The sequence below is a fragment of the Nansenia antarctica genome (genome assembly GCF_963989245.1).
Source record: "Nansenia antarctica genome assembly, chromosome: 4".
Classification (NCBI taxonomy): Eukaryota; Metazoa; Chordata; class Actinopteri; order Argentiniformes; family Microstomatidae; genus Nansenia; species Nansenia antarctica.
In genome coordinates, this window is record NC_137689.1 from 25,487,941 (window position 1) to 25,515,736 (window position 27,796).

At 48.5% G+C, this 27,796-nt stretch overlaps 1 protein-coding gene across 1 annotated transcript in view; it reads right to left on the reverse strand.

Annotated features, from left to right (window-relative positions):
- Window positions 1–27,796, reverse strand: part of tex14 (testis expressed 14, intercellular bridge forming factor) — a gene marked incomplete at both ends in the record, with an annotated part of 62,581 nt that overhangs the window by 15,940 nt on the left and 18,845 nt on the right. Inside the window, 18 exons of the mRNA XM_080529288.1 lie at window positions 106–258; window positions 2,669–2,957; window positions 3,343–3,503; window positions 3,642–3,778; window positions 5,299–5,371; window positions 8,657–8,759; window positions 10,681–10,776; window positions 11,518–11,613; window positions 11,955–12,025; window positions 12,502–12,735; window positions 13,285–13,369; window positions 16,893–17,408; window positions 17,649–17,767; window positions 19,476–19,581; window positions 23,303–23,493; window positions 24,727–24,875; window positions 25,186–25,364; window positions 25,744–25,867. Of these exons, the coding sequence (XP_080385414.1) occupies window positions 106–258; window positions 2,669–2,957; window positions 3,343–3,503; window positions 3,642–3,778; window positions 5,299–5,371; window positions 8,657–8,759; window positions 10,681–10,776; window positions 11,518–11,613; window positions 11,955–12,025; window positions 12,502–12,735; window positions 13,285–13,369; window positions 16,893–17,408; window positions 17,649–17,767; window positions 19,476–19,581; window positions 23,303–23,493; window positions 24,727–24,875; window positions 25,186–25,364; window positions 25,744–25,867 (2,882 nt within the window). The remainder of the gene's footprint in view (window positions 1–105; window positions 259–2,668; window positions 2,958–3,342; window positions 3,504–3,641; window positions 3,779–5,298; window positions 5,372–8,656; window positions 8,760–10,680; window positions 10,777–11,517; window positions 11,614–11,954; window positions 12,026–12,501; window positions 12,736–13,284; window positions 13,370–16,892; window positions 17,409–17,648; window positions 17,768–19,475; window positions 19,582–23,302; window positions 23,494–24,726; window positions 24,876–25,185; window positions 25,365–25,743; window positions 25,868–27,796) is intronic.

The window sequence follows — 27,796 nt, forward strand, 5'->3', positions numbered from 1 at the left end:
TACATTTCTACAACTCCCAAGATTCCCCTCTCGGTCCCACATAAGGACCCTGCTGAGGAAAAACATGTATAGTACCTAAACAAGTATAGTACTATAGGTACTTACCTTCACTGGGGACGTTCTCTGCTTGCTCCAGACTAGACACAGAAACGTCCTCTCCATCTAAGAGCTCTTCTTCATCACAGGTCACCTCCTCGCCCTCGTACTCTGGCTCAGACTCCACTTCATCAGGCAACTCTTCCTCTTCACACGCCTCCTCTGTGGGGGGGAAAATAGAACAATGCTGTGCCTAGTTCGTAGAGCCTGGCGCTAACAACGCTTAGGTTGTGTGACCATATATACTGAAAAAATGTATGCTACTTAACTCACTGCAATGTAAGTCGCTTTTGATAAAAGCATCAGCTAATTGGCATATATATATATATATTTTATAAAACGCATGATTGTGTATCAGTGGAGGATGATACCATTCCTCAGTCCATTCCATGCATTACAATGAGGCTGTCCTCTGATTTCTACCTCCACCAGCCTTCCCTGCTGTGCATACTGTGCCATATAGGAATTTTGACAATGCAGATAGTATGACTCAGAACAGTGGTTTGTGTGTTGGAATGCAGTTTGGGAATCCTACCAGGCCTCCTCTCTCTCCATCCTACACCTACCCTGCCTTCTCTCTCTCCATCCTACACCTACCCTGCCTTCTCTCTCTCTCCATCCTACACCCACCCTGCCTTCTCCTCTCTCTCCATCCTACACCTACCCTGCCTTCTCCTCTCTCTCCATCCTACACCTACCCTGCCTTCTCCTCTCTCTCTCTCCATCCTACACCCACCCTGCCTTCTCTCTCTCCATCCTACACCTACCCTGCCTTCTCCTCTCTCCATCCTACACCTACCCTGCCTTCTCTCTCTCTCCATCCTACACCTACCCTGCCTTCTCTCTCTCCATCCTACACCTACCCTGCCTTCTCTCTCTCCATCCTACACCCACCCTGCCTTCTCCTCTCTCTCCATCCTACACCTACCCTGCCTTCTCTCTCTCTCCATCCTACACCTACCCTGCCTTCTCTCTCTCCATCCTACACCTACCCTGCCTCCTCTCTCTCCATCCTACACCTACCCTGCCTTCTCCTCTCTCTCCATCCTACACCTACCCTGCCTTCTCTCTCTCTCCATCCTACACCTACCCTGCCTTCTCCTCTCTCTCTCCATCCTACACCTACCCTGCCTTCTCTCTCTCCATCCTACACCTACCCTGCCTTCTCCTCTCTCCATCCTACACCTACCCTGCCTTCTCCTCTCTCCATCCTACACCTACCCTGCCTTCTCCTCTCTCTCTCCATCCTACACCCACCCTGCCTTCTCTCTCTCTCCATCCTACACCTACCCTGCCTTCTCTCTCTCCATCCTACACCTACCCTGCCTTCTCTCTCTCCATCCTACACCCACCCTGCCTTCTCCTCTCTCTCCATCCTACACCTACCCTGCCTTCTCTCTCTCTCCATCCTACACCTACCCTGCCTTCTCTCTCTCCATCCTACACCTACCCTGCCTTCTCCTCTCTCTCCATCCTACACCTACCCTGCCTTCTCCTCTCTCTCTCCATCCTACACCCACCCTGCCTTCTCTCTCTCCATCCTACACCTACCCTGCCTTCTCCTCTCTCCATCCTACACCTACCCTGCCTTCTCTCTCTCTCCATCCTACACCCACCCTGCCTTCTCTCTCTCTCCATCCTACACCTACCCTGCCTTCTCCTCTCTCCATCCTACACCTACCCTGCCTTCTCTCTCTCCATCCTACACCCACCCTGCCTTCTCCTCTCTCTCCATCCTACACCTACCCTGCCTTCTCTCTCTCTCCATCCTACACCTACCCTGCCTTCTCTCTCTCCATCCTACACCTACCCTGCCTTCTCCTCTCTCTCCATCCTACACCTACCCTGCCTTCTCCTCTCTCTCTCCATCCTACACCCACCCTGCCTTCTCTCTCTCCATCCTACACCTACCCTGCCTCCTCTCTCTCCATCCTACACCTACCCTGCCTTCTCCTCTCTCCATCCTACACCTACCCTGCCTTCTCTCTCTCTCCATCCTACACCTACCCTGCCTTCTCCTCTCTCCATCCTACACCCACCCTGCCTTCTCCTCTCTCAATCCTACACCTACCCTGCCTTCTCTCTCTCTCCATCCTACACCTACCCTGCCTTCTCTCTCTCTCCATCCTACACCTACCCTGCCTTCTCTCTCTCCATCCTACACCTACCCTGCCTTCTCTCTCTCCATCCTACACCTACCCTGCCTTCTCTCTCTCCATCCTACACCTACCCTGCCTTCTCCTCTCTCCATCCTACACCTACCCTGCTTTCTCTCTCTCTCTCCATCCTACACCTACCCTGCCTTCTCTCTCTCCATCCTACACCCACCCTGCCTTCTCTCTCTCCATCCTACACCTACCCTGCCTTCTCTCTCTCCATCCTACACCCACCCTGCCTTCTCTCTCTCCATCCTACACCTACCCTGCCTTCTCTCTCTCCATCCTACACCTACCCTGCCTTCTCTCTCTCCATCCTACACCCACCCTGCCTTCTCTCTCTCCATCCTACACCCACCCTGTCTTCTCTCTCTCCATCCTACACCCAGCAGTATCGTCTTTTACCGCCGCCTCACCGTCCTCTGTGTTCAGAGTCACATCGTCAGCGTCACTGTCACTGCCGCTGATCTGATCCCTGATCTCTGATCCCTCCATCTCCCCTTCCTCCTCCTCTTCGTCTTCCAGGGTCCCGGGACCTCTTTCTCCCTGGAGATGCTCCGTGCTCCGGGCCTGGTTGTCCTCCTCGGTGGTGGTGGTGGAGGGGGGGACAGTTCCCTCCTGGCTGCTGCCGCCTGCGGTGGTCTGCTGCTCTCCGGAGCTGGCTGTGGTGAAGTGTAGGAGGCCGGTGGTGGGCGTGTCGCTGTCCTGGGGGGAGGCGGAGGGGCTCGGTCAACTCACATCTTACATGAGCTCACATGAACATAGCTGGACCTCATGAGACATAGTAAATGTGTCCATGTTGCCAGGTCAGTCACTAAGTTGCCAGGTCAGTCACACAAACACGATGAAGTCACTCATATTTCTAAGGGGTGAAATGAGGAGACGGTCAAATGTTACTCCTGCGAACATTTCTGTCATCCCTGTTGACGGTCAGTGTGTGATGTTGAAGCGCCCGTTCGACCGCTCGATCCGTAACTAACGTAACAAACGGATACAGCTGCGGTTGGACACAGTGTTTGTCTGGGTGTAGAAGTGTTTGTCTGGGTGTAGAAGTGTTTGTCTGGGTGTAGATGTAGAAGTGTGCTCTGACCGTGCTGCTGGCTCCTCCCAGGCTGGCGGTGGCGAAGGTCTCATCGGTGTGGGGGGGCAGGGAGCGGGGGCTGCTGCCCCAGGCCGAGGTGTCCTGGAGGCTGGGCAGAGAGGGGAAGGGCTCCACACTGCCCCTGGTGGCCCCGTGGTTGGGTGCTGTCACTACACCGACCAAATACAAGGACCGGTGATGAGTGAAGAACGCGGGCGTAGGGTGTGTATGTGTTAGATGGAAGCGTTAGTAAGCTGTTAGATGTTGTTGAATGTTTGTGAGTGGGGGGGGGGGTTGGTGGGGGTTACCGGGGCTGCGGGGGGTGCTGTAGCAGAGTGTCGGGGGGCGTCTGTGGAGGGGGCTGGTGGGCAGCAGCCCCTGGTGCTGGGCGGGCGAGCAGGTGATGCTGGAGAGGTCAGCCAGCTCGCCCAGGTCAGGTAGACAGCTGGAGACACGCGCACGCACGCACATGTACACACACACACACACACACACACACACACACACACACCGATCACCAGTCCAACTCACTATCCACTAGACACACCATATATTCCATAACCGTCAGACATATCGCAGGTTAAGTATTCTGCTTTGTCCTACCTGGTCAGTGTTCTATGTCCTACCTGGTCAGGTTAGTGTTCTATGTCCTACCTGGTCAGTGTTCTATGTCCTACCTGGTCAGGTTAGTGTTCTATGTCCTACCTGGTCAGGTTAGTGTTCTATGTTCTACCTGGTCAGTGTTCTATGTCCTACCTGGTCAGTGTTCTATGTCCTACCTGGTCAGGTTAGTGTTCTATGTCCTACCTGGTCAGTGTTCTATGTCCTACCTGGTCAGTGTTCTATGTTCTACCTGGTCAGTGTTCTATGTCCTACCTGGTCAGGTTAGTGTTCTATGTTCTACCTGGTCAGTGTTCTATGTCCTACCTGGTCAGGTTAGTGTTCTATGTCCTACCTGGTCAGTGTTCTATGTTCTACCTGGTCAGTGTTCTATGTCCTACCTGGTCAGGTTAGTGTTCTATGTTCTACCTGGTCAGTGTTCTATGTCCTACCTGGTCAGGTTAGTGTTCTATGTCCTACCTGGTCAGGTTAGTGTTCTATGTCCTACCTGGTCAGGTTAGTGTTCTATGTTCTACCTGGTCAGTGTTCTATGTCCTACCTGGTCAGGTTAGTGTTCTATGTCCTACCTGGTCAGTGTTCTATGTCCTACCTGGTCAGTGTTCTATGTCCTACCTGGTCAGGTCAGTGTTCTATGTCCTACCTGGTCAGGTCAGTGTTCTATGTCCTACCTGGTCAGGTCAGTGTTCTATGTCCTACCTGGTCAGTGTTCTATGTTCTACCTGGTCAGGTTAGTGTTCTATGTCCTACCTGGTCAGGTTAGTGTTCTATGTTCTACCTGGTCAGGTCAGTGTTCTATGTCCTACCTGGTCAGGTTAGTGTTCTATGTCCTACCTGGTCAGTGTTCTATGTTCTACCTGGTCAGTGTTCTATGTCCTACCTGGTCAGTGTTCTATGTTCTACCTGGTCAGGTTAGTGTTCTAAGTTCTACCTGGTCAGTGTTCTATGTCCTACCTGGTCAGTGTTCTATGTTCTACCTGGTCAGTGTTCTATGTCCTACCTGGTCAGGTTAGTGTTCTATGTTCTACCTGGTCAGTGTTCTATGTCCTACCTGGTCAGTGTTCTATGTCCTACCTGGTCAGTGTTCTATGTTCTACCTGGTCAGTGTTCTATGTCCTACCTGGTCAGGTTAGTGTTCTAAGTTCTACCTGGTCAGTGTTCTATGTCCTACCTGGTCAGTGTTCTATGTTCTACCTGGTCAGTGTTCTATGTCCTACCTGGTCAGGTTAGTGTTCTATGTCCTACCTGGTCAGTGTTCTATGTCCTACCTGGTCAGTGTTCTATGTTCTACCTGGTCAGGTTAGTGTTCTATGTCCTACCTGGTCAGGTTAGTGTTCTATGTCCTACCTGAAAGGGCCTTGCCCACTGATGATGAGGTGGGCATCTATCAGCTCTGACTCGTCATGTACAGGCTGGCATTCTGGGGGAATGAACAATGGAATGAGGTTATCTGTATCTGTAGCCCCTTCGGTCACTAAGGGTGGACAATTTACGCAAATGTCAGAGTAACATGTCATTAACGTCTATGTTACAGTATGCGTTGGGGTCTCGAAGTTTAGGATTCCACCCTAGGGCGCGCTTATGGCGCTTTTCCATCAGCAGCCCAGCCTGGTTCGCGTCAGGTCGGTTCAGCCCGCTTTAGCCCGCTTTTGATCAGTTCTGGTTTTCCATTATACACAACCGACCCGGACTAGTAGGAGGAGTAGACGATAGTAGGCGGAGTTACGCGTCATAAAAGCGCGCCATGGTGGTGACGTATATTTTCACGAGACACAACACAGCAACAATAGCAGAATGGAGGAACTTGCAACTATCCTATGCCTTTCCCTCGGCATGTGGTATATTATTAACCATGGTTTTTTGGAGAGAAAAGAGAGAAGACAGAAGAGCGAAGACAGAAGGAAGGATACTCGAAAGAGGAATGCTGAAAAGAGAAAGAAACTTATGTGGGCTATCGTAAGGAGATGGCTACTACTTTAGGTCACTGTAGCATCATTGTTATGTTCAGGAGATGGCTACTGCCTGATTGTCTGCATGTTTGAATCATTTCTATTGGATTTTGTTCTGCACATATGGGGCCCTATTATGCACTTCTTAACTTGCCGTCTTAAGTCTTAATTAAGACGCACCGCCAGGTTAAGACCTACCGCCACCCTTATTATGCGCTTCATACGCGCTACTGCTATTATGCAGGTGTCGCTAGGCGCCCACACATAAGACGTAAGACTCCTGTGCATATATTACTCATTGTAGGAGTGTTCATATGTTAATGAAGTGCGCTAGGCGCCCCTGCTATTATGCGATCTGACTTTGCGCCTAGCGCTAAGAAGTGGTTTGAAAAGTTCTTAGGCGCTAGACTTCATGCACGTTTTGAAACACGAGCACGCCTCCGCGGTTTGCGCATGCGCGCCGACCGACTTCTGCGCAAACCGTGGAGGCGCGCTCGTGTTTCAAAACGTGCATGAAGTCTAGCGCCTATGAACTGCATAATAGCATAGCGCTTATGACTTAACGCAGCCGGTTCTTAAAGGGAATGGCACCTGGCACGCTGATTGGGTTGATTGAGAAGACGCCCAAAACACACCCATGACTAATTTCTGGGCTTAGCGCCGGGTCTTAGGCGCCCACTACCGCACGCATAATAGCAAAGTGGCCTTGACCACGCCTCCACGTCTTAAGTTTAGATCTACCGCCTCGTCTTATTGCTTAAGACTTATGAAGTGCATAATAGGGCCCATGTTGTTCTACACATAATAAAGTCATGTTTTTTGAACCCTTAAAACCACTGCCTTCACTTGTCTGCTTTATGAACTGTAGCATCATTGTGTGCCGTGTTATTCACGGACAAACACGGTGCCCTTTGTGGGTTAATAACTTCGGTTTACCGTGGGTTAGGATAACAATTCAAACGTGTCCGGATAGGGGAAAGGACAGGGAATCCAAAACCATTCGAATGGTGTAGATCCTACTCTCCTATCACCGTCGACACAGCGCGGAGCGAATTCCCTGTTAAAACGATTCTCTGTCAACGGGAGTTGCGGTGCTGCACTCTCTATATATTTCGGGCTAAACTGTGCAGTGTAGCCGGCGTCCTGGTTCCTCCAGCAACCGGACACTTCCATAAATAACAACAAATATGTAATATGTAAATATGTATAATACCACGTTCATTGATAAAATGACGCCAGGGATGGAAAGGGGTGAAGGGGGATGATGAAGCTCTGGACTACGGAACGGCACAACACAACGGGGGGAAATGCGATAAGAATTATGTCAAAATGCAGCACCATCATGCACAGATCAGCCTTAAAACATGTAACGTTAGATATATATCGTTATACAGGGAGCGATGTATTTCTACGGAAAGGCTGATAGATTGTAGAATCTTCTTGTCGGTAAAACGATGGAATCAATCTATTGAGGATTGTGATCTTAAATGCGTTGTCATCTCATGATAGATTAGGTGCACACTGCACAGCATACACGATTTGACAAGGAAATAGGATGTTCAACACGGGTTGGAATCTCTGTACTTGATTTATTAAGACAGTCAGCGAATGGTTCATCAGCACAGTATCTCAGCATCGGCATTCAACGACATCATTATACAGACAGGCTGATAGATACGAGTGCAGCGCTGTCTTGCTGGTAGTCAAATATATTTATTTATACAGCATATGGATGTTACGTGCCTGTTAGTCTACTTGCCGCTTTCAGTTCTAGTAGATTTGTAGTTTAGATCTCGCAACCAGGGATTGGGAAGCGATGTATTTCTACGAAAAGGCTGACTGACGCGGGGCTCCAATCTCCGCGTTTATAGAGTGCTCCGGTGTCTTGCAGCAAGCGGTGCTGCGAGCAGCAGCAGCGGGTGAACTCCCGGTTCATCGAGTTTACGGTTAAAAGCATAACTTCTCGGGGTGTCAGCGCGGTGGTTAAGGGCTCAAAATGACCGTAGACCGATGGTGAAGTTAGCAAAGGAGTATTGTGTTTGTACCACCTCCACAGCCGGTGTTATTCACGGGCAAAGACGGTGCATAATAGCGATTTTTGTGTTGTGCTTGTTGTAAATAAAAGTTCTATGATTCATTGAAATGACATTAAACTAAGATAATACGATGGTCAGCATAATTTTTCGAATCTTTATTAATAAGCTATTACAGAAACTGTAGTGACATTTTCCAAGAGCGAATGTGGTATTTCAAGATGGCGGTTAGTGAAGAAATCTAACATGGGATGACGATTTCCATTGACCAATCAACGGTGTGCAGCGTCACACGTCACACGCAGCCTGGCAAAAAGATCTGGATCTAAAAATGTAGACCCTGGTCTCGAAGGGGAGCTAAAGAAGCGAGCCGAACCGAGCTGACGCGACCTGGGCCGACAAATGGAAAAGGAAAAAGAAGCAGGCCGAAGCGGGCTGGCCCGGGTTGGCCCTGTAATGGAAAAGCGCCATTAGTGGCGTAGCACACTAATGCGCATACCCCATATTCGCAAGGTTCCAGAGGCAATTCCGGCCTCCCAACATATCCTCCATGTCACCCCTCCTCTCTTTCATCCTTCTGGTCAATCTCTACTGTGTCTATCCCAGTAAAACAGAAATTAATAAGTGAATAACTAAGCAGATGCACACAGCCTCTTCTGAAGCACACAGAGCGTGTTGGGGGGGGGGTTCCAGAGAGACGACCTTACCCCTGGCCCTCCTTACCCGTGTCCCTGGCCTCCAGCGTCTGCCCCTGAGCTGCTCTCCCGCTGACCCCTGGCCGGCACACCTCCGCCGTCACCTCCAGGTCCTCCTCTGAGCTGAGGCTCTGACAGGGGGAAGAGACTAATTTGACTATATATATATATATATGTTACGGTACATGTGGGAAAACGGTACATGTGGGAAAATTAGGGTTAGCGTTAGGTGCTAGGGTGCTACGGTTAAGGTTAGGGTTAGGGGTAGGGTTAGACATGCCAGCATGTACCAAGTGGACGTAGCACCTAACCCTAATCCTAGTTTTCCCACATGTACCGTATTCCCACATGTACCGTAACATATATACTGTATAGACACACACACACACGCATCTGACATTGATCAGCCATAGTCCAGCCCTGGAGCAATTAGGGCTGAGTGCCTTGCTCAAGGGCAAATGCAGCTGCCTCCTAAGGCGGGGAACGAACCAGCGACCTTCCGATTGCTAGCCGGCCTCTCGAACCACTAGGGTACCGCCGGCCCTAACTGTTATATTACTGTTGTGTTATGTTACTGTTGTGTTATGTTACTGGTGTGTTATGTTACTGTTGTGTTATGTTACTGTTGTGTTATGTTACTGTTGTGTTATGTTACTGGTGTGTTATGTTACTGTTGTGTTATGTTACTGGTGTGTTATGTTACTGGTGTGTTATGTTACTGGTGTGTTATGTTACTGTTGTGTTATGTTACTGGTGTGTTATGTTACTGGTGTGTTACTGTTGTGTTATGTTACTGGTGTGTTACTGTCGTGTTATGTTACTGTTGTGTTATGTTACTGTTGTGTTATGTTACTGGTACTGTTATGTTACTGTTGTGTTGTGTTATTGTTGTGTTATGTTACTGTTGTGTTATATTACTGTAGTGTTATGTTACTGTTGTGTTATGTAACTGTTGTGTTATGTTACTGGTACTGTTATGTTACTGTTGTGTTATGTTACTGTTGTGTTATGTTATGTTAGTGTTGTGTTATGTTAGTGTTGTGTTATGTTACTGTTGTGTTATGTTAGTGTTGTGTTATGTTAGTGTTGTGTTGTGTTATGTTACTGTTGTGTTATGTTATGTTACTGTTGTGTTATGTTAGTGTTGTGTTATGTTACTGGTACTGTTATGTTACTGGTGTGTTATGTTACGTTACTGGTGTGTTATGTTACTGGTACTGGATGGAGATGTGTGGTGACATGAGATGAATACAGCGTAATACATCACAACTTGGTAAACTCTTCAACTATACCAACGGAGGAGGGTGTGTGGCTGTATGAGGTGTTGGGATGGTTCTAGACCTGGCTGTATGAGGTGTGGGGATGGTTCTAGACCTGGCTGTATGAGGTGTTGGGATGGTTCTCGACCTGGCTGTATGAGGTGTGGGGATGGTTCTAGACCTGGCTGTGTGAGGTGTTGGGATGGTTCTCGACCTGGCTGTATGAGGTGTGGGGATGGTTCTAGACCTGGCTGTGTGAGGTGTTGGGATGGTTCTAGACCTGGCTGTATGAGGTGTGGGGATGGTTCTAGACCTGGCTGTGTGAGGTGTTGGGATGGTTCTCGACCTGGCTGTATGAGGTGTGGGGATGGTTCTCGACCTGGCTGTTTCTCTGCTCTGTGTGGTTGTATGAGGTGTGGGGATGGTTCTAGACCTGGCTGTTTCTCTGCTCTGTGTGGTTGTATGAGGTGTTTGGATGGTTCTAGACCTGGCTGTATGAGGTGTGGGGATGGTTCTAGACCTGGCTGTATGAGGTGTGGGGATGATTCTAGACCTGGCTGGATAAGGTGTGGGGATGATTCTAGACCTGTCTGTATGAGGTGTTGGGATGGTTCTAGACCTGTCTGTTTCTCTGCTCTGTGTGGTTGTATGAGTTGTGGGGATGGTTCTAGACCTGGCTGTGTGAGGTGTTGGGATGGTTCTAGACCTGGCTGTATGAGGTGTTGGGATGGTTCTAGACCTGTCTGTTTCTCTGCTCTGTGTGGTTGTATGAGTTGTGGGGATGGTTCTAGACCTGGCTGTTTCTCTGCTCTGTGTTGTTGGGGGTGTAGAACACGCTGACAGCCTCCACGGGAGACCGGGTGTCATCGGACTCAGAGCTCCCCTCCTCCTGAACACAATTGTTGGGATGGTTCTAGACCTGGCTGTATGAGGTGTGGGGATGGTTCTAGACCTGGCTGTATGAGGTGTTGGGATGGTTCTCGACCTGGCTGTATGAGGTGTGGGGATGGTTCTAGACCTGGCTGTATGAGGTGTGGGGATGGTTCTCGACCTGGCTGTATGAGGTGTTGGGATGGTTCTCGACCTGGCTGTATGAGGTGTGGGGATGGTTCTAGACCTGGCTGTGTGAGGTGTGGGGATGGTTCTCGACCTGGCTGTATGAGGTGTTGGGATGGTTCTCGACCTGGCTGTATGAGGTGTGGGGATGGTTCTAGACCTGGCTGTATGAGGTGTTGGGATGGTTCTAGACCTGGCTGTATGAGGTGTGGGGATGGTTCTAGACCTGGCTGTTTCTCTGCTCTGTGTGGTTGTATGAGGTGTGGGGATGGTTCTAGACCTGGCTGTTTCTCTGCTCTGTGTAGTTGTATGAGGTGTTTGGATGGTTCTAGACCTGGCTGTATGAGGTGTGGGGATGGTTCTAGACCTGGCTGTATGAGGTGTGGGGATGATTCTAGACCTGGCTGTATGAGGTGTTGGGATGGTTCTAGACCTGTCTGTTTCTCTGCTCTGTGTGGTTGTATGAGTTGTGGGGATGGTTCTAGACCTGGCTGTATGAGGTGTTGGGATGGTTCTAGACCTGTCTGTTTCTCTGCTCTGTGTGGTTGTATGAGTTGTGGGGATGGTTCTAGACCTGGCTGTTTCTCTGCTCTGTGTTGTTGGGGGTGTAGAACACGCTGACAGCCTCCACGGGAGACCGGGTGTCATCGGACTCAGAGCTCCCCTCCTCCTGAACACAAGGAACCACAAGTCTGTCGACAGTACTACAGTACTACTAACGTATATGTACTACAGTACTACTGACGTATATGTACTACAGTACTACTGACGTATATGCACAAATACATTGGCAGAAGAGCCATGAGCTTTGAGTTAGGTGCAAAGATAAAGATAAGACTTGATCAATGTTTTATTCGTTTTTTTTGTATTGCAGAAATTGGACACGGAAATGGAAACATTTCAATAATACAGACAACTGTTGGAACTTCAATCCAGAACCTAAATAGACAAGACAGGGTTCTGGCAGGATGTTGTGTTGTGTCAGTGGTTGAGTTAGTGTTTGTCCTCTACCTCGCTCCGTCCAGGGGTCATGTTGAAGGTGCGGAAGTCTGTATCTTCTTCTTCTGTCTCACTCTGAATACCTGCACACAGAGAGGGACGGATGTACCGCATATTGATTGGTTGAAACTATTTAAGTGTCATTGCCCCTTCTGATAGTATGGGCATTTAAGACACAAGACTTGACTGATTGATTTTCAACAACGTTGACATTTATAGAATAAATGTCTGAACATTGGTCGGGTGACATAAACATAAACATAGTTTAAAACCCTGATTTTAAAATATAGTACATAACAGTTAGATATTTTTCAAATATTATTCAGACATTTACTTATGATTAGTCTTAGTATAGGTGGGTAAGTATGAGTATAAGTGTTGGTATAATAATAAGTAATAACATCTAAGATTATCACTGGCTATGCTTTTTTTTGTTACACAATGTGCTCATCCAGAACACACTACAACTTCACACATGGAACACTAGAACCCCCCCCCCCGCCCCCCCAAAAAACAACAAAAACAAACATTGAACAGAATTGTCCTTATCCCCCCTGACCTGCAAAGCTCTTGAAGATGTGCTCCAGCTCTGAGCTGCTGCCCTGGGAGGCCTCCTGGGGAGCGTGTGAGGAGGCAGGGGGAGCCAGCCTGGAGGTGTGGCCCAGGGGGGGCTCTGACCCTGGCCCTGTCTGGCCCTGTCTGGCCTCCACGTCCTCCCTGCTGCCGGAGGCTTCCACTGCTGCTGGCCACAGAGGCCCGCGGGTCATCCTGACCACCACGTCTGATACCTCACCTGCTGGACACAACACACATGTAATATCACCTGCTGGACACAACACACCTGTAATATCACCTGCTAGTCACAACAACACAATGTATATTATATCACCTGGTAATATCAGGGCAGACTAGACTAGTGAGGAGATAGGGTAACACAGATGTAACATCAGGACAGACTAGTGAGGAGATAGGGTAACACACAAACAGTTTGATTACTTGATCAATGTAGGGTTCCTTATTTTACTTGCTTATGTTACTTATTACTATTGTGTTTTTTGTGTCTGAATGCTGCAATGTCAATGTTGAGGAACCAAAGCCAAAGTGTTTTACTCTTGTGTACTTGTACAATAAGAGGTAATAAAAGCGATTCTGATTTTGATTCTGTTCTTGCTTTGTCTTTAGATTCAGTGAACAAACGTGTGTGTGTGTACCCTATCTCTTCATTGAAACGTCAGCCTGTAAGATGTTCTGGATAAGACTGTCTTGGTGCAGGGAGCTCAGGTGTGTGAGTCATGTAGTGAGCTGTGTGAGCGCGGTGGTAGCAGTGTGGTGGAGGTCTTACTGGTCCACTGGGTGTTGGCGGGGGGCCGGGGTGACCTGGGTTGGGGGGTGGGGCTGTCCTCCTCCAGAGAGTCCGTCTCTGTGGCCTCAGAGGACCCACAGGGCCTGGCATGGGACACACCACGGGCTGCTTTGGTAAATCTGGAAATCTACTCTGGTTTCACTCTGGTTTCAACGTCATAGAGCAGCTCTGAAATCAATCAGTTCATTTACGAACGGGCAGTTCAACTTTACAAACTGACTGTAAACATGGCGGACACCCACAATAACTTGACCACCACTTCGCTGGTGGCCAACAATGTTATTGTGTTAACATTAACTTTGACGTTAGCTAGCTTTCTGTGATGTTGACAGTAGATACTCGTTAACTAACGTTGCCATTTTAAAATTCATTCAAATTAACGTTAATTCATCCCATCTTTAAACATGATTATTACATGTTTTGTTACACATACAGTAGATGCATGTTGAATAATACTTTCTAGAGTACCAATCAAGCCGCAACCAGAACATTTAGCAACGACTTGCTCCGACATTTTTAGATTGGAATGTTCAGACGCTGGGAGTCTGAGCGCTCTGAATTTCCGTACGACCAGAGAGCACCCTGGGTGCGCTCCGGCGCTCTCAGAGCGTATTTACGAACACACCCAACGTGTCAAACAAACACACTCACTCAATGCACATACACACATGATGACTGTCCAACACACACACACACGCACACGCACACGCACACTAGGGGTGCAACGGTTCAGTTGGCCCACGGTTCGGTACGGTTCGGTATTTTGGGTCACGGTTTTCGGTACGGTTCGGTTCAGAAACAAATGCTACTATTTATTTACAAACAGTACTTTACTTTATTTTGCTTATACATATGGAACATGTATATACACATACACATGTATATGTAATGTATATAATGTTTATATAATGTATATATAATTGTATATAAACAAAAAATACTTTCAAATGTCCCCCCAAAAATAAACACTTTCGAAAGTAAAAGTGCACTTTAGCCTTGACAGCTGGTAGCCCGTATACAAACAGGAGGAAAACAAATTCACACTACAAAAGTAACACTAAGTCTAACATATCTTGTTTAATTGTCAGAATATGGTGGGCTGTGGTGCTTTTGTGGAAGAAAGTGACTGCATGTCTGATCTTACCCAGGAGGCGGGACACCGGGGTTATTGCCACTGCCTTCTTGGCGGCGAGATTTACGACGTGCGCAAAGCAGCCGATCTGTGGCCCCAGTCCACCAGCTTCATGGATCGCATTTACGATATTTGCTGCGTTGTCTGTTGTAACGGGAATTGTTATGTTTCGCCTCTCCAATTTCCACTCAGTCACTGCATTTGTTAGTTCCTCTGCCAGGTGCGCACTGGTATGGCTTTCGTTTAGTGGACGAGTTTGCAGTACTGCGCTCTTCATCTCCCAATCCGGTGACATGTAGTGGACCGTGACAGTGAGGTAACTCTCCGTTGCCCGGGAGGTCCAACCATCCGTAGTCAGTGCAAAGCTCTGTGTTTTTGCCAAATCGTCTTCAATGCCTCTGCGCGTTGTTTGGTAAATACCGGGGATTATTTTGGTGCTGAATGATGTACGGGAGAGGACACTGTAACGGGGCTCGAGAGTTTTTATCAGATTTCGAAAACCCAAATCTCCAACCACCGAAAAGGGCTGCAAATCCTTTGCAATGAACATCCCCACTGCATTGGTTATTTTTTTGTGTTTCTCTGAAGTGGTAGTGTACGTCTGTCCGAACGCATCAGAGAGAGACTGCTGTCTGCTCACTGACGCTACCTGACTGGCTTTCCTGCTCCCGTTCGATGCATTCACGTGGACGCTCCGGCGCTCTCAGAGCTAATTTACGAACGCGGCCAAATCGCAGCATAAACCGAAAACCGTCACGGTTCACTAGTGAATTGAGCCGTGGAACGCAAACCGTACCGTCCGTAAAAAAACCGAGAACCGTTGCACCCCTACGCACACGCACACGCACACGCACACACACACACACACACACACCAAGGGTGACGGTCAAACGCACAGCGACACTCCCAAATGTCTCTGTGATGGTGACACAGAATGGCTGGAGATGGTGGTAAGACGTGACCCACAAGACAACCTGCTCTGAGACCTGCTGAAGAAACCCTACAGTACATAGAACCTACTGGAACCTACTGACAGACTGGTAGAAACCCTACAGTACATAGAACCTACTGACAGACTGGTAGAAACCCTACAGTACATAGAACCTCCTGACAGACTGGTAGAAACCCTACAGTACATAGAACCTACTGGAACCTCCTGACAGACTGGTAGAAACCCTACAGTACATAGAACCTCCTGACAGACTGGTAGAAACCCTACAGTACATAGAACCTCCTGACAGACTGGTAGACTGTTGCAGTCACAGTGGTGTTGATGTGGTCCTACAAGGCCTTTCTCGTTCCATTGGAGGACTTGTCCTGCCCTGCTCTCGTATCCAGTATCAGGGGAGGTCAGTGGAGGTAGAAAACAGAGGACGGGTTCATTGTGAAGACATGGAATGGCATGATGAGCGGTACACACACGGCCACACACGCCACAACATTCCTCATTTCATTCTATGCATTCCAATACAGTCCGTTGAGCCCTCCGTCCTCCGACTTCTAACTCCACCGCCCAGCCTCCCCTCCGGGTGGGCGGGCGGTCTGCTGTCACCTGTCAGTCTGTCCCTCTCTGTGGTGGTGCTCTGTCTGTGTGTCTGCTCCCCGCTGCTGCCGCGTCTCTCTCTCTGTCACTCCTCCGGGTCTGCCTCTGCCTGCCTGACACGGGGGAGAACACAGCCATGGTTCTCACTCTGAACACTCAACACCTCAACACCAGGGAACACCTCAACAACAACAACAACAACAACAACAACAACCTAAAAAAGGATGAGGTTGTTCTGTTGTCAGAGTTGCTGCGGTTTCCATTTCTGTATTTTCTCATGTCATCACACTGGTGACACGCGCTGGTGATGACACACTAGGGTTGAAACTAGCAACGGTATTTGTCAATACCGTCATAAAACTGTCCTAAATTGCTATATAATAAACACCTTTAGTGTTTGAGTGTTTGTCCAGCACCACTGTCTGTGTGGTTGAAGATGCTATGAAAGTGATGACAGAACTTTTTGTAAACAATGTAATTTGTCAAATAAATAACCTGTCAAAAAAGACGTGTCACGTAGGGTTGGGCGGTATTACGGAAATACTGTAAACTGGCGTATTTGAAAATAGCAAAAGTGTCAATACCAATACTGTCAATACCGTCATATAAAAAAATAATCTGCACAACTAAACGCCTTAAGAGTGTTTACCCGCGGTAAAACCGAAAACCGGGATTAGATTAGGGGACGGTTTAACGGTAGGCTATAAAAAAATAACTAACCGGTGTTAGTTGCACCGACGGCTTTTGTGCGCGGTACGTCCCATACTAGCAGCTCTGTGAGAAGGTTATCAACAATAAAACAATTAGCCCATTGCTATTACTGTCTTACCAATACAGGAGGAGGAGGACGCCCCAGAGTGCTTCTGTGTGTGTGTGTGTGTGTGTGTGTGTGTGTGCGTGCGTGTGTGCTACCTGCTGCTTGTTCCTGGGGTGCGTGTTGACAAAGCTGTCCTCCTGAGCTGAGATGTAGTGGCTCGTCTCCTCCTCCTCCTCTGAAGGCCTCTCCAGGCCGGGGTACCCCCCCTCCCGGGCCGGGTACTCCCTCTGCCACGCGGCCAGCTCCCGGGCGCTCAGCGGCCCCGCCTCCCCTCCCTTCAGCAGCTGAGCCTCCACCCTCCTGGCCGAGAGGTGGACGCCGCGATGCAGGAGGCGGTACTGCGAGGAGGGAGGCCCCACCGCGCGGCTGCTGCGGGCCGACCCCGAGAAGGCAGAGGATGAGGAGAATGAGGAGGAGGAGGAGAGGAGAACGGCAGCGTCCACCTCGTCCGCCCCGCCTCCCCGTTCGCCCCGCCTCCTGGTTTCCACGGCGACCAGGTCGCTCCGGGACTGCTGCAGCAGCACCTGGGAGACCTTGAGGTTGAGCACGATGGAGCTGATGTGCTCCGAGACACGGGCTGCACTCCTCCTCTCCTTTATCCTCCACTCTTCTTCCTCCTCCTCCTCCTCCTCCTCCTCCTCCTCCTCCTCCAGGGCGCTCTCGGGGGGGGTGTGGAAGGGGGTGGGGGGGCGCAGGCGCCAGTCGTCCAGGGGCAGGATGTGCCTGAAAGAGATGTCTCTGTGGAGGGGGAGGGAGGAGGAGCTGGAGTCTGTGGTCACCCCCTCCTCTTCCCCTCCGCTGTTCCCTTCCTCTCTCTCTCCCTCCTCCTCTCCCTCCTCCTCCGTCTCTACAGCCAGGAGTCGGTCCAGCTGGCTGAGCTGGTGGTGGATCTCCCGGTCCACTGTGGTGTCTGCCGCCATGCCTGAAGGACCCTCCTCCTCTTGGTCCGGAGGCGCGGAGGGTTGGACGCCTGGTTTGAGACCGGAGGAGTGAGGAGAGAGGAGGAGTGAGGAGTGAGGAGAGAGGAGTGAGGAGAGAGGAGGAGTGAGGAGAAAGGAGTGAGGAGAGAGGAGGAGTGAGGAGAGAGGAGGAGAGTTACAGGGGACGGGAGGGACACATACAACCCCCCCCCCCCCCCCCCCCCCAATGTAGCTTAACCCATTTAAACCGGGGGCGCTGTTGCGCTGTTCTACCTTTCAAGCCGGGAAAGCGGATACGTCATTTTGTAGTATTTGTATTTTTTCCACATTCTTCTGGTCTCTTGGCCAATGAAATGCATCAACATATACACGTGGGAGTATCTACAGACGTCCTGTTTTATTTTTTATTTTTGGGGGGATACACTTGGCAACAGCGGAGAAGTTTCTGAAGTTAGTTCTGAAGGGAGTGATATTGACGATGAGCTGCAACGTTTGCAGGAAAAGCGCTATACAAATCAAATGTATTACTATTATTATTATTATTATGACAATGTTATAACTGATTCGGATGATTTAGAAGGCTTTGTCACGGAATGGAAGACGGACAACTAGCACCGTAATCCTAGGAGGCGTTTCAACTGCACCCCGGGGTGAAAATCAATATACCTGCAGACGCAACACCGATGCAGGTATTTGAAAATAATTTTACAGAGGAACTCTGACTCGTCATCGAGACAAACCTTCATAGTGCCCAGACCAGAACCACTCCATCCAGAGCAAAGTGGGCTGACGTTAGTCTGACGGAGATGAAGACTTTTATTGGCCTGTGCATCAGTATGGGGATTCTTATACTGTCAGTTCGGAGAGACTACTGGTAACAGAAGAAAGATCTCTTCAAGACCAATTTCCCAACGGATTTGTCTCTGGGGGTAATAACAATAATAATACTAATTGATTGTGATGATAGTATAATAAGAAATGACTATGTTTATGTCTCCTATTACTTTAGGTGTCTTTGAGTACCCTGAAAAGTGCAATATAAATAACATTTATTATTATTTTTTATTATTATTATAGTAGGCTAATGAGAACTATTTATATTTCTTCCAATGGTGTATGTGTTATATTGCTTTCATCCAAGGTAACTTACATGAATCTATATCTGGATTTTCAGGTATCTACACCTCCAGGACAACCAGGCAGCTGACATGGATTATGTGAGGGGACTGCCCTCTGTGACTGCACTGCCACACTTTATTTCTATTTATTTTTTATTAAATTTTTTATTAAAAATTATTTTTAATGAAGGTTTGGACTCCTTAATAAATAATACACTTTTTGAATTTCGTTTCTATCTGCTACAGAGGCTGAGAAATATTTTTTTTAGTAGGCGTTGACACTTTTGTTGAATTTCCAGAAAAACGTCAGGTTTTAGGGGGTTATTCTAATTCTCGTTTTAGGCCTTAATGGGTTAAAGGGCTACTTTCTACCATGGGGGGGAAAATGCTAGAAATGTAGCATTGGGTGTTTTTGGGAGGCCCAGATAAAGCTTAGTGTGTAACAGTGGTGTGTGTGTGTATATGTGTGTGTGTGTGTATATGTGTGTGTGTGTGTGTGTATATGTGTGTGTGTGTGTGTGTGTGTGTCAGGGCTGTTGCTGGCCATTTGGGTGCCCTAAGTGTAATTGTGTAGTAGTTGCCTTCGGAGAAAAACACAAAGAATCCATTATTTGTGGACTGGGGGGGGTGTGTGTCTCACCACTGGTGTCTCCAGGGGGGGCCTCTGTACTCCAGCCTGCAGCCCTCAGACCTCCGCCTGTGTCTGGGTATACCCCCCTGCTCCTCCTCACCCCCTGGGACAGCTCCTACAACACACACGCACACACACCACGCACGGACACATGCACACACACCACGCACAGACACACGCACACAAACCGATTGTGTATTCAAAGTCAAGTATTGTGGTTGTGTGTGTGTGTGTGTACGTGTGTGTGTGTATGTGTGTATATGTGTGTGTATGTGTATATGTGTGTGTGTATGTGTATATGTGTGTGTGTGTATGTGTGTGTATGTGTATGTGTGTGTGCACCATTCTAAACATCTAAGCGCACACCCGTCGTAACTGCCGCCGTAAATGCAGTAATGTGCAGAATGATATTGTGGCGATTAGTTTGGACAATGTGTCTGGTTTCAACAATCAAAGTTGCCTTCAAACAAGCACTCCAAAGTGGAAGAGTCTACCGCCAGCAATGGCGTCCCTACGACCCAACCCCAGAACACCTGTTGGGCAGGGAGACTCGAGAGGACTTTTCTGACTGGGTGCAGCCCCTGAACGAGCAACAGTGGTCAGACTTTCAAGTCCAGGAGAGAGCTTACCGGAGCAGTTTGGCAAACCGGAGCCGCCATGCTGACACCTACGTTTCATCGGGAGTTCCGAGAAGCTGGCTCCGTCTCATTTCCCTCTTGAATGGAATATTCTTCAGGAACGGCGTATTTACACCTGAGAACCACTGTGGACACCCGCTCGGCTTCCCCCTCCTGAAATATGTCGCTTGAGTTCTGAAAAAGTTTCCGCTGAAAGAACTACTCCCTGACGCATTAACACCGGCGCTGTTAAACCCCTGGATCGAATCGCAATTGCGGTTCCTCCGAGAGACACTGCAGCCGTCATTAACACCGGTGGGAGGCGACCAATGGACGAGGAAGGTGAGCCGAAACAAACTTTCCTATCTCTGGCAGTGTAAGCGAGCTAAGGCCATTCAGATTATTCTTAACAACAGTGAATTCCCCGCCCCTCCTCCGTGCCCCAGTAATTGCGAGCAAGTGCATTTATACTATCAGCGAAAGTGTCGGGGAGAAAAGCCAATTGACAACGCACTTCCACCACCACCATGGCACAGTACTGTACCCAACACGGAGCCGACCTGTCTCCCAGACACTGCGCATTTTACGCACGCTGAGGTGACTATGACTATGCTGCGCAATCTCCCCAACAATAAATCCAGTGGCATGGATGATGTCTCTTACGAGTCTCTCAAAGCTACGCAGCCTGATGTATTAACATCTATCTTTAATACCTGTTTGGAAAATAAAAGAGTGCCCGATTCATGGAAAGGTGCTCTTGTTCATAGAATACCCAAAAAGGACAATATCCCAGACAATCCATCAACCTGGAGAGACATTTCACTCCTTCCTACCATTTATAAGGTGTTCATGAAATGCATTCTTGCACGGGTTTTACCATGGCTTGTTGATGAAAACATCTTATCTTCTAAGCAGAAGGCCTATGTTAACCGGCAGGGCATGAATGAGCATGTGTTTTGTCTCAAGACAGGAATTCATGATTTGAAGCATGAGTCAAGTCAATTTTATACTGAGTTTCTTGATTTTCGTGATGCATTCGGCACTTTAGCACATAATGTCATGTTAAGAGCTCTGAAAGACATACATCTACCCAAGGCTTTTTATGACATTGTTAAAGATGTGTACTCCGGTTCATTCATTCAGGTAATCTGTGGTAAACAGCTCACAGATCCAATACCTCTTCAAATTGGTATCAAGACAGGCCGTCCATGGAGTGCAGTCAATGTTGTACTCGCCATAAATCACTGGTTAAAGTGGCTTTGTAACTGTGCTCCCCCAAATATAATTTCCCCTAACCCTGTACTCCACCAGGCTTGATTTGATAGATGCATCACCCCTGCCACTCATCATGAAACTAGAAGCAGTCAGACAAATAGCCCTGGTCAAGGTTCAGCATCTGTTTTCTAATGTACACATTCCACGTAAGTCTCTACATGAAATGAACGATAAGTAACCGTACTTTTGTTTAGAAAATGGACTGGACTGAACACTCATACCACACGTGACATCATATTCCACAGCAAACAGGAGGGCGGACTCGGAGTTCCTAACTTTGAGTGGACTTATTTTGCCACCAGACTCAGCCATCTCCTGAACATGCTGAACAGTGACGACCAGTGTGTGAGGGAGATGGCTAGAGCCTCACTGTTCTTGGACTTACGGAGATGCAAGGTCCCCTTGGCGCGTCCATCAGAGACGAGTTTCCTGGGATTTAAAAGGAAAGCCAGTGGAAAGTTGGACACTCACTCCCCAGGATTCGGAGTGTGGTCTGACTGGCCTGACCTCAACGATCTCTGCGGCTGGAACAACGTGGCCCTGGAGTGGGTGGGGTCGAACTCAGTGGCGGTGGCTGTCTCTGAGGAGATCATCACTGACCCCAGCATCTCAGTGAGGGCAACCATTAACATCTGTGGGACAGATCATCTTCTCCCACCAGTCAATACCCGGGGACACCTCATGATGGCGCTACGACAAAGACAACGACAGCACTGGACTGAACTGAAATTGCAAGGGAAGCTAGCATGTCTCCCTGCTGCTGATCACTCTGTCTCTCACGCAGTGTTCAAAAGTGTAACTCTTGACGAGTGTATTGTCACCTTCACTTTAAAAGCTAGGCTGCAGGTTTTACCAACGAAGCTTAACCTCTCCATCTGGCTTCCTGACAGTCATAGCCCACACTGCATACATCACAGTCACCAGCAGATAACTGAAACCATGCCCCACATCTTAAATGGTTGTCATGCTTATAAAGGGCTCTACATATGTAGGTATGATTGAATTGTGGATCTGATTTCAGAGGGTGTCATTTCCATATTCAGGCCTGCCGCAACGCTGTACAAGCACTCCACTGTAAAGCCCAGCATGTTCGGTTTGTGTAGTGACGAAGAGTCATTAGGAGTGTTCTCTAATATTTCAGCAAACACCCCTGATGTTGTAATTGTCAACGAAAATCACAGAGAGGTGCTTATTCTAGAAGTTGGCTACACCTTTGACCATAGCCTAGAGGAAGCCTTTTTAACCAAAATCTTAAAATACCAACAGCTGGAGCAGGCCATATCACAACTGGGCTACAGATGTCAACTTTTAGTTTTCATATTTGGCAGCCTGGGCCATATTCATAAGTCTGTTGTTAGAGGCCTTCAAATGGCTGGTCTACCTAAGAGAAGGGCCAAACAGTTAGCAAAATAATGCTCAGTATCCGCTGTTATTGGTAGCCGCTCAATATGGAGAAGGCGGTGCTTCCTGTACCCATAAGCTGGATACTGTCTGTTTTACAGTATTGATACTGTATCTGTCAACCCACTGGTATCATCTGGTGTGAATAACATCCTGTGTGTGGCAGAACTGGTTGTTGGCTCAGCATTACTGTAACAGATTGTTTCCATGATATCAAAATGCACTGTTAGTATTTATGTCCTTTAGAATTGTACATGTATGTGGACATAAATAAAGCATTTAAAATGTGTGTGTGTGTATGTGTATATGTGTGTGTGTGTGTATGTATGTGTGTGTGTGTGTGTGTGTGTGTAAGTGTATATGTGTGTGTGTATGTGTATATGCGTGTGTGTATGTGTATGCGTGTGTGTGTGTATGTGTGTGTGTGTGTGTGTGTGTGTGTGTGTGTGTGTGTACATGTATATGTGTGTGTGTGTGTGTGTGTGTGTGTGTGTGTGTGTGTGTATGTGAGTGTGTTAGTGGTTGGCGGTGTGCATGTGTCACCTTGATGTCACAGCGCAGTGTGAGGCGTATGTCCTGCAGGCTGTGTGTGCGGCCCTGGGCGCGGGGGTGCAGCCCCACCTGGACCAGAGGGTAGTACGGCGGGGGCACCCGGGGGTCCGGGGGCAGGGCCCGGCCAGAGTCCACCTCCTGCCTGACCCAGCCAGGCTCCGCCCCGCCCCACGGCACCGCGTCTGGGAAGCACAATCACAACCGCTTTTATTACGTTACGTAAATAAGTCAAATACGTCATCCTACAGTCATAAAGTCATGGTACTACAGTGGCATAGTGCAAAAATGCTGTGTACAATAATACGAAATGCAATATAATACAGGACACAAAGACACAAAGCAAAAGGTACAGGCTACCTTATGTTGTAGCTGGGAACCCCTCCTGTTCACATAGTACGCATCCCCCCACCTCTTCCCTTGACGTATTCACTGACCCACTAGACTGGTGTTAGAGATGATTCCACATAGTGTTGTTCCGATACCGATACTAGTATCGGCATGGCCACCGCTACGCACAAAAATGCTGGTATCGGTATCGGCGAGTACTTTACAAAAACGTAAGTTTTATTTTATTTTATTTTTAACTTAAGTTTTACAAAAACTTTACGGGCCGGTTTCACAGACAAGGCTTAAGCCTAATCCTAGACTAAAAAACATCTTCAATGGAGATTTTACATTGAAAGTGTGATTTAGTCCAGGACTAGGCTTAAGCCTTGTCTCTGAAACCGGCCCTACGAGTTTTACAAAGGTTTTGAGCAGTGCCAGACTAAGTGTTAGCAATAATTTTACATCGAGGTTAGTATGCGGCTCAAAAAACATGTTTTTTTGCTTTGTTTTTTCAAACGCCGTGGTATCGGATCGGTACTCGGTATCGGCAAGTACTGCACGGTCAGGTATCGGTATCGGTATCGGGATCAAAAAATTGTATCGGAACAACACTAATTCCACACACTCATATAGAGTACATTTAGTGGAGTTTATTGGATCGAGACAGAAGAGTTAGGAGAGGGTATGTGAGCAGGGCATGGGCCGGAGTCCACGCATACCGACATGGGCATACGTGTGCACCCCAGGCCGTGGTGCTAGACCACTGGACCACCCCAGGCCGTGGTGCTAGACCACTGGATCACCCCAGGCCGTGGTGCTAGACCACTGGACAACCCCAGGCTGTGGTGCTAGACCACTGGACCACCCCAGGCCACAAGAAGCCTGTCGCTCCTTTAGTGCTGGGCAGTGACGTCGTTAGGCCTGGACGTCCGGGGTTCGAGCCCCCAAATTTTTCCTGAATAGACCCGGATCCTGGATTTAGCGCAACCTACCACCTGTCAATCAAAAACACCACTACTCACCCCCCCCACCCCCCCAACAAGGCCTCTGGGGGGGGGGGGGGGGGTGGACCTGGGACAGAAGGGTACCTGTGTAGAGCTCCTGGATGACAGCACACAGGCTGTAGAGGTCGGCCTTCCCCGTGCAGGGCCGCCGCCTGACCGCCTCCGGAGCGGCCCAGCGGTAGAGGCCCGGGGGGAGGGGCAGGTGGGCCGGGGGGTGGGGGCGGCTGCCCTCGCTGTGGAAGCAGCAGCAGCACACAAGACAATAATACAACAACACCGTTCAAGTGCGAGTCATACACCGAGTATTCGTGACAAAAGTCTCTACTAAGTAAACTTCAAACTTAAGCCGGCTTCAAAACCTTCATCCTGGTCGTCTCCTGGTCATCTTTCTGATCCCCTCTGATGTCGAGTAACGCGCTAGATTAGCCACATATTCTTATAATAGTCGATTGTTATGGAATGTTCCGGCAGGTTGAGTTTGGTCTAGGAGTTTTTTGGGGGAGTGGGGATAGTGGGGGGTGGGGATGGCGGGGGGCTCCCTACCTTGGCACCATGAAGCTGAGTCCGGAGAGCTTGGCCACGCCGGGGTGTGTGAGCAGCACGCTGTGGGAGGAGAGGGAGCGCATCACCAGGGCCCTCCCGTGCAGGTAGAGCAGGCCCTCACACACCTGCAGCACCACAGAGAGCAGGGCCTCGACACGCAGGACGGGGAACTCTGCACGCTAGGGGAGGGGGGGATGATGTTAATGTGGTGACTGGTCATATGGTTTCCATTTCTCAGGTTCCATGGACCCATGGACTATCCTAGGAAGTGTGTATCTACCATGGAGCATCCTAGGAAGTGTGTATCTACCATGGAGCATCCTAGGAAGTGTGAATATCTAACCAGAAGGTGGCTGACCAGGCCCTTAGCATGGTCAGACACAGAGAGGTGTGTGTGTGTGTGTGAGTGAGTGTATGTGTGTGTGTGAGGTGTGTGTGTGTGTGTGTGTGTGTGTGAGGTGTGTGTCTGTGTGTGTGTGTGTGTGTGTGTGAAGTGTGTGTGTGTGTGTGGGTGTGTGTGTGTGTGTGTGTGTGTGTGTGTGTGAGGGGAGGTGTCACCTTGTGGTGGAGCAGGTTGAACAGCGAGCCCACGTGCACCCTCTCAAACACCAGCCTCACCCTCCGCAGGTCACTCCCCATGCTCACCGCCATCAGCTGCAGCAGGTGGGGGTGGAAGAGACGACTACACACACACACACACACACACACACACCACGTTTATTACACTCTATTTATACATCTGTACATACTGTAACTGTACATACCTCACAACTGTATATACCAGTCTAGACATAATACTTAAAGGGTTCCCACACCTTCTGAAACATCAAATTCAAGCACCTTTCAAGGACTTTCAAGACTCAATTCCCTCAAATTCCAGGAGCCAACACGGCATAGTGTGAGACAGATCTAGATAAGAATTTATATAATGGGAACTATCCGCTCACAGACAACAATTAAAAAGAGAGGCTTTTGAATGAAGAGGCTTGAACACTAGATGGTCTCTTGCCTTCTCTACCACAGCACAGCAAAACAATATATTGTGAAATACGTGTAACGTTTAAAAAAAAAAATATATATATATATTATTTTTAGAGAGAGAGAGAGAGAGAGAGAGGAATTCAAGCACTTTCAATGACCCAGGTCTATTTTCAAAAACTTTAAGACCTTGATTTATTTTTCTCAAATTCACAAACTTTCAGGGATTTCAAGGACCCGTGGGAACCCTGTACTTACCGTACTTGCCATATTGTACCTATCACTATCATTGTCATGTTTTTTATATGTGATCCACCCAACGTGTTACCGACAGACCTTCAGTCAACGGTTAGACAACCATCCCCATTCCTCATACAGCAGTTATTATCCAACCAACACATGATTACATGACAGTGAATCAACCGACAGCTTTAAAATAAACACCCTACGACTAATTCATCCAACGACCTTGGCCGTCCCACCGAGTCGTATTTATCCCTCGGAGGGCACGCTCTGAACCAGGCCAGAGAGGCTCTGAACCAGGCCAGAGAGGCTCTGAACCAGGCCAGAGAGGCTCTGAACCAGGCCACAGAGGCTCTGAACCAGCCACAGAGGCAGCTACTCTGAACCAGGCCACAGAGGCTTTGAACCAGGCCAGAGAGGCTCTGAACCAGGCCACAGAGGCTCTGAACCAGGCCAGAGAGGCTCTGAACCAGGCCACAGAGGCTCTGAACCAGGCCACAGAGGCAGCTACTGGAGAAGGAAGGCCCCACGTCTCTAGACAGCCTGAACAGCAGTCCGACGGCAGGCGAGCTTTCGGGTAACAACACTATCATTTGGACGACTGCTACGGAGAGCCCTGTAATCACACAACTGAGAGGGGGTGTGGCCTACCACAACAGGGCTTAAAACAATCTCCTATTGGTTTACATTGTTGGGTCATATATAGGGTTGGGTATCGTTTGGGTTTTATCCGGTACCGGTACCTAACCGATACTTTAAAAACGGTACCGGTACCAAAACGGTACTTAATTCGGTACTTTTGATTTTTTTAAATGACATATATATATACTAATAACACGGTCGACAACATTAAACAGCTTTTCACTTTTTTATTGCTGAGGCACAATATATATTAGTTAAATATACACTCAAATTAAAATAAATGAAAATAAAACTCCAGTTGACTGAGGCACAATATACATATATATAATATTACAGTTAAATATACACTCAAATAAAAATAAATAAAAATAAAACTCCCACCTCAGCAATTATTTTGCAAAAAGATCAGCATATTTGCCTTCTCTGGCAAAATACGACACCTCTCTTGACTATGACTAGTCTATGACTAGTAGCATAGAACCGAATCTGCTCTCCCTGAAGATGCCTCCGTCACTTTCCCGTCCGTATCCCCCGACATCCACCATGGTAAACCGATATCTGGCGTCGCAGGGAGCCATCAGGACAATGGAGTGGGTACCCTTGTAGTTGAAGTAGTCGCTGCCGGCGTGCGGCGGTGCCTTGATGTTCACGTGTTTTCCATCTACGCTGCCGACACAGTTCGGAAAGTTCCACGGTCTACTATGACTTTATCCCGTGCGTTGCCAGGTGTTTCATCAAGTTAGATGTG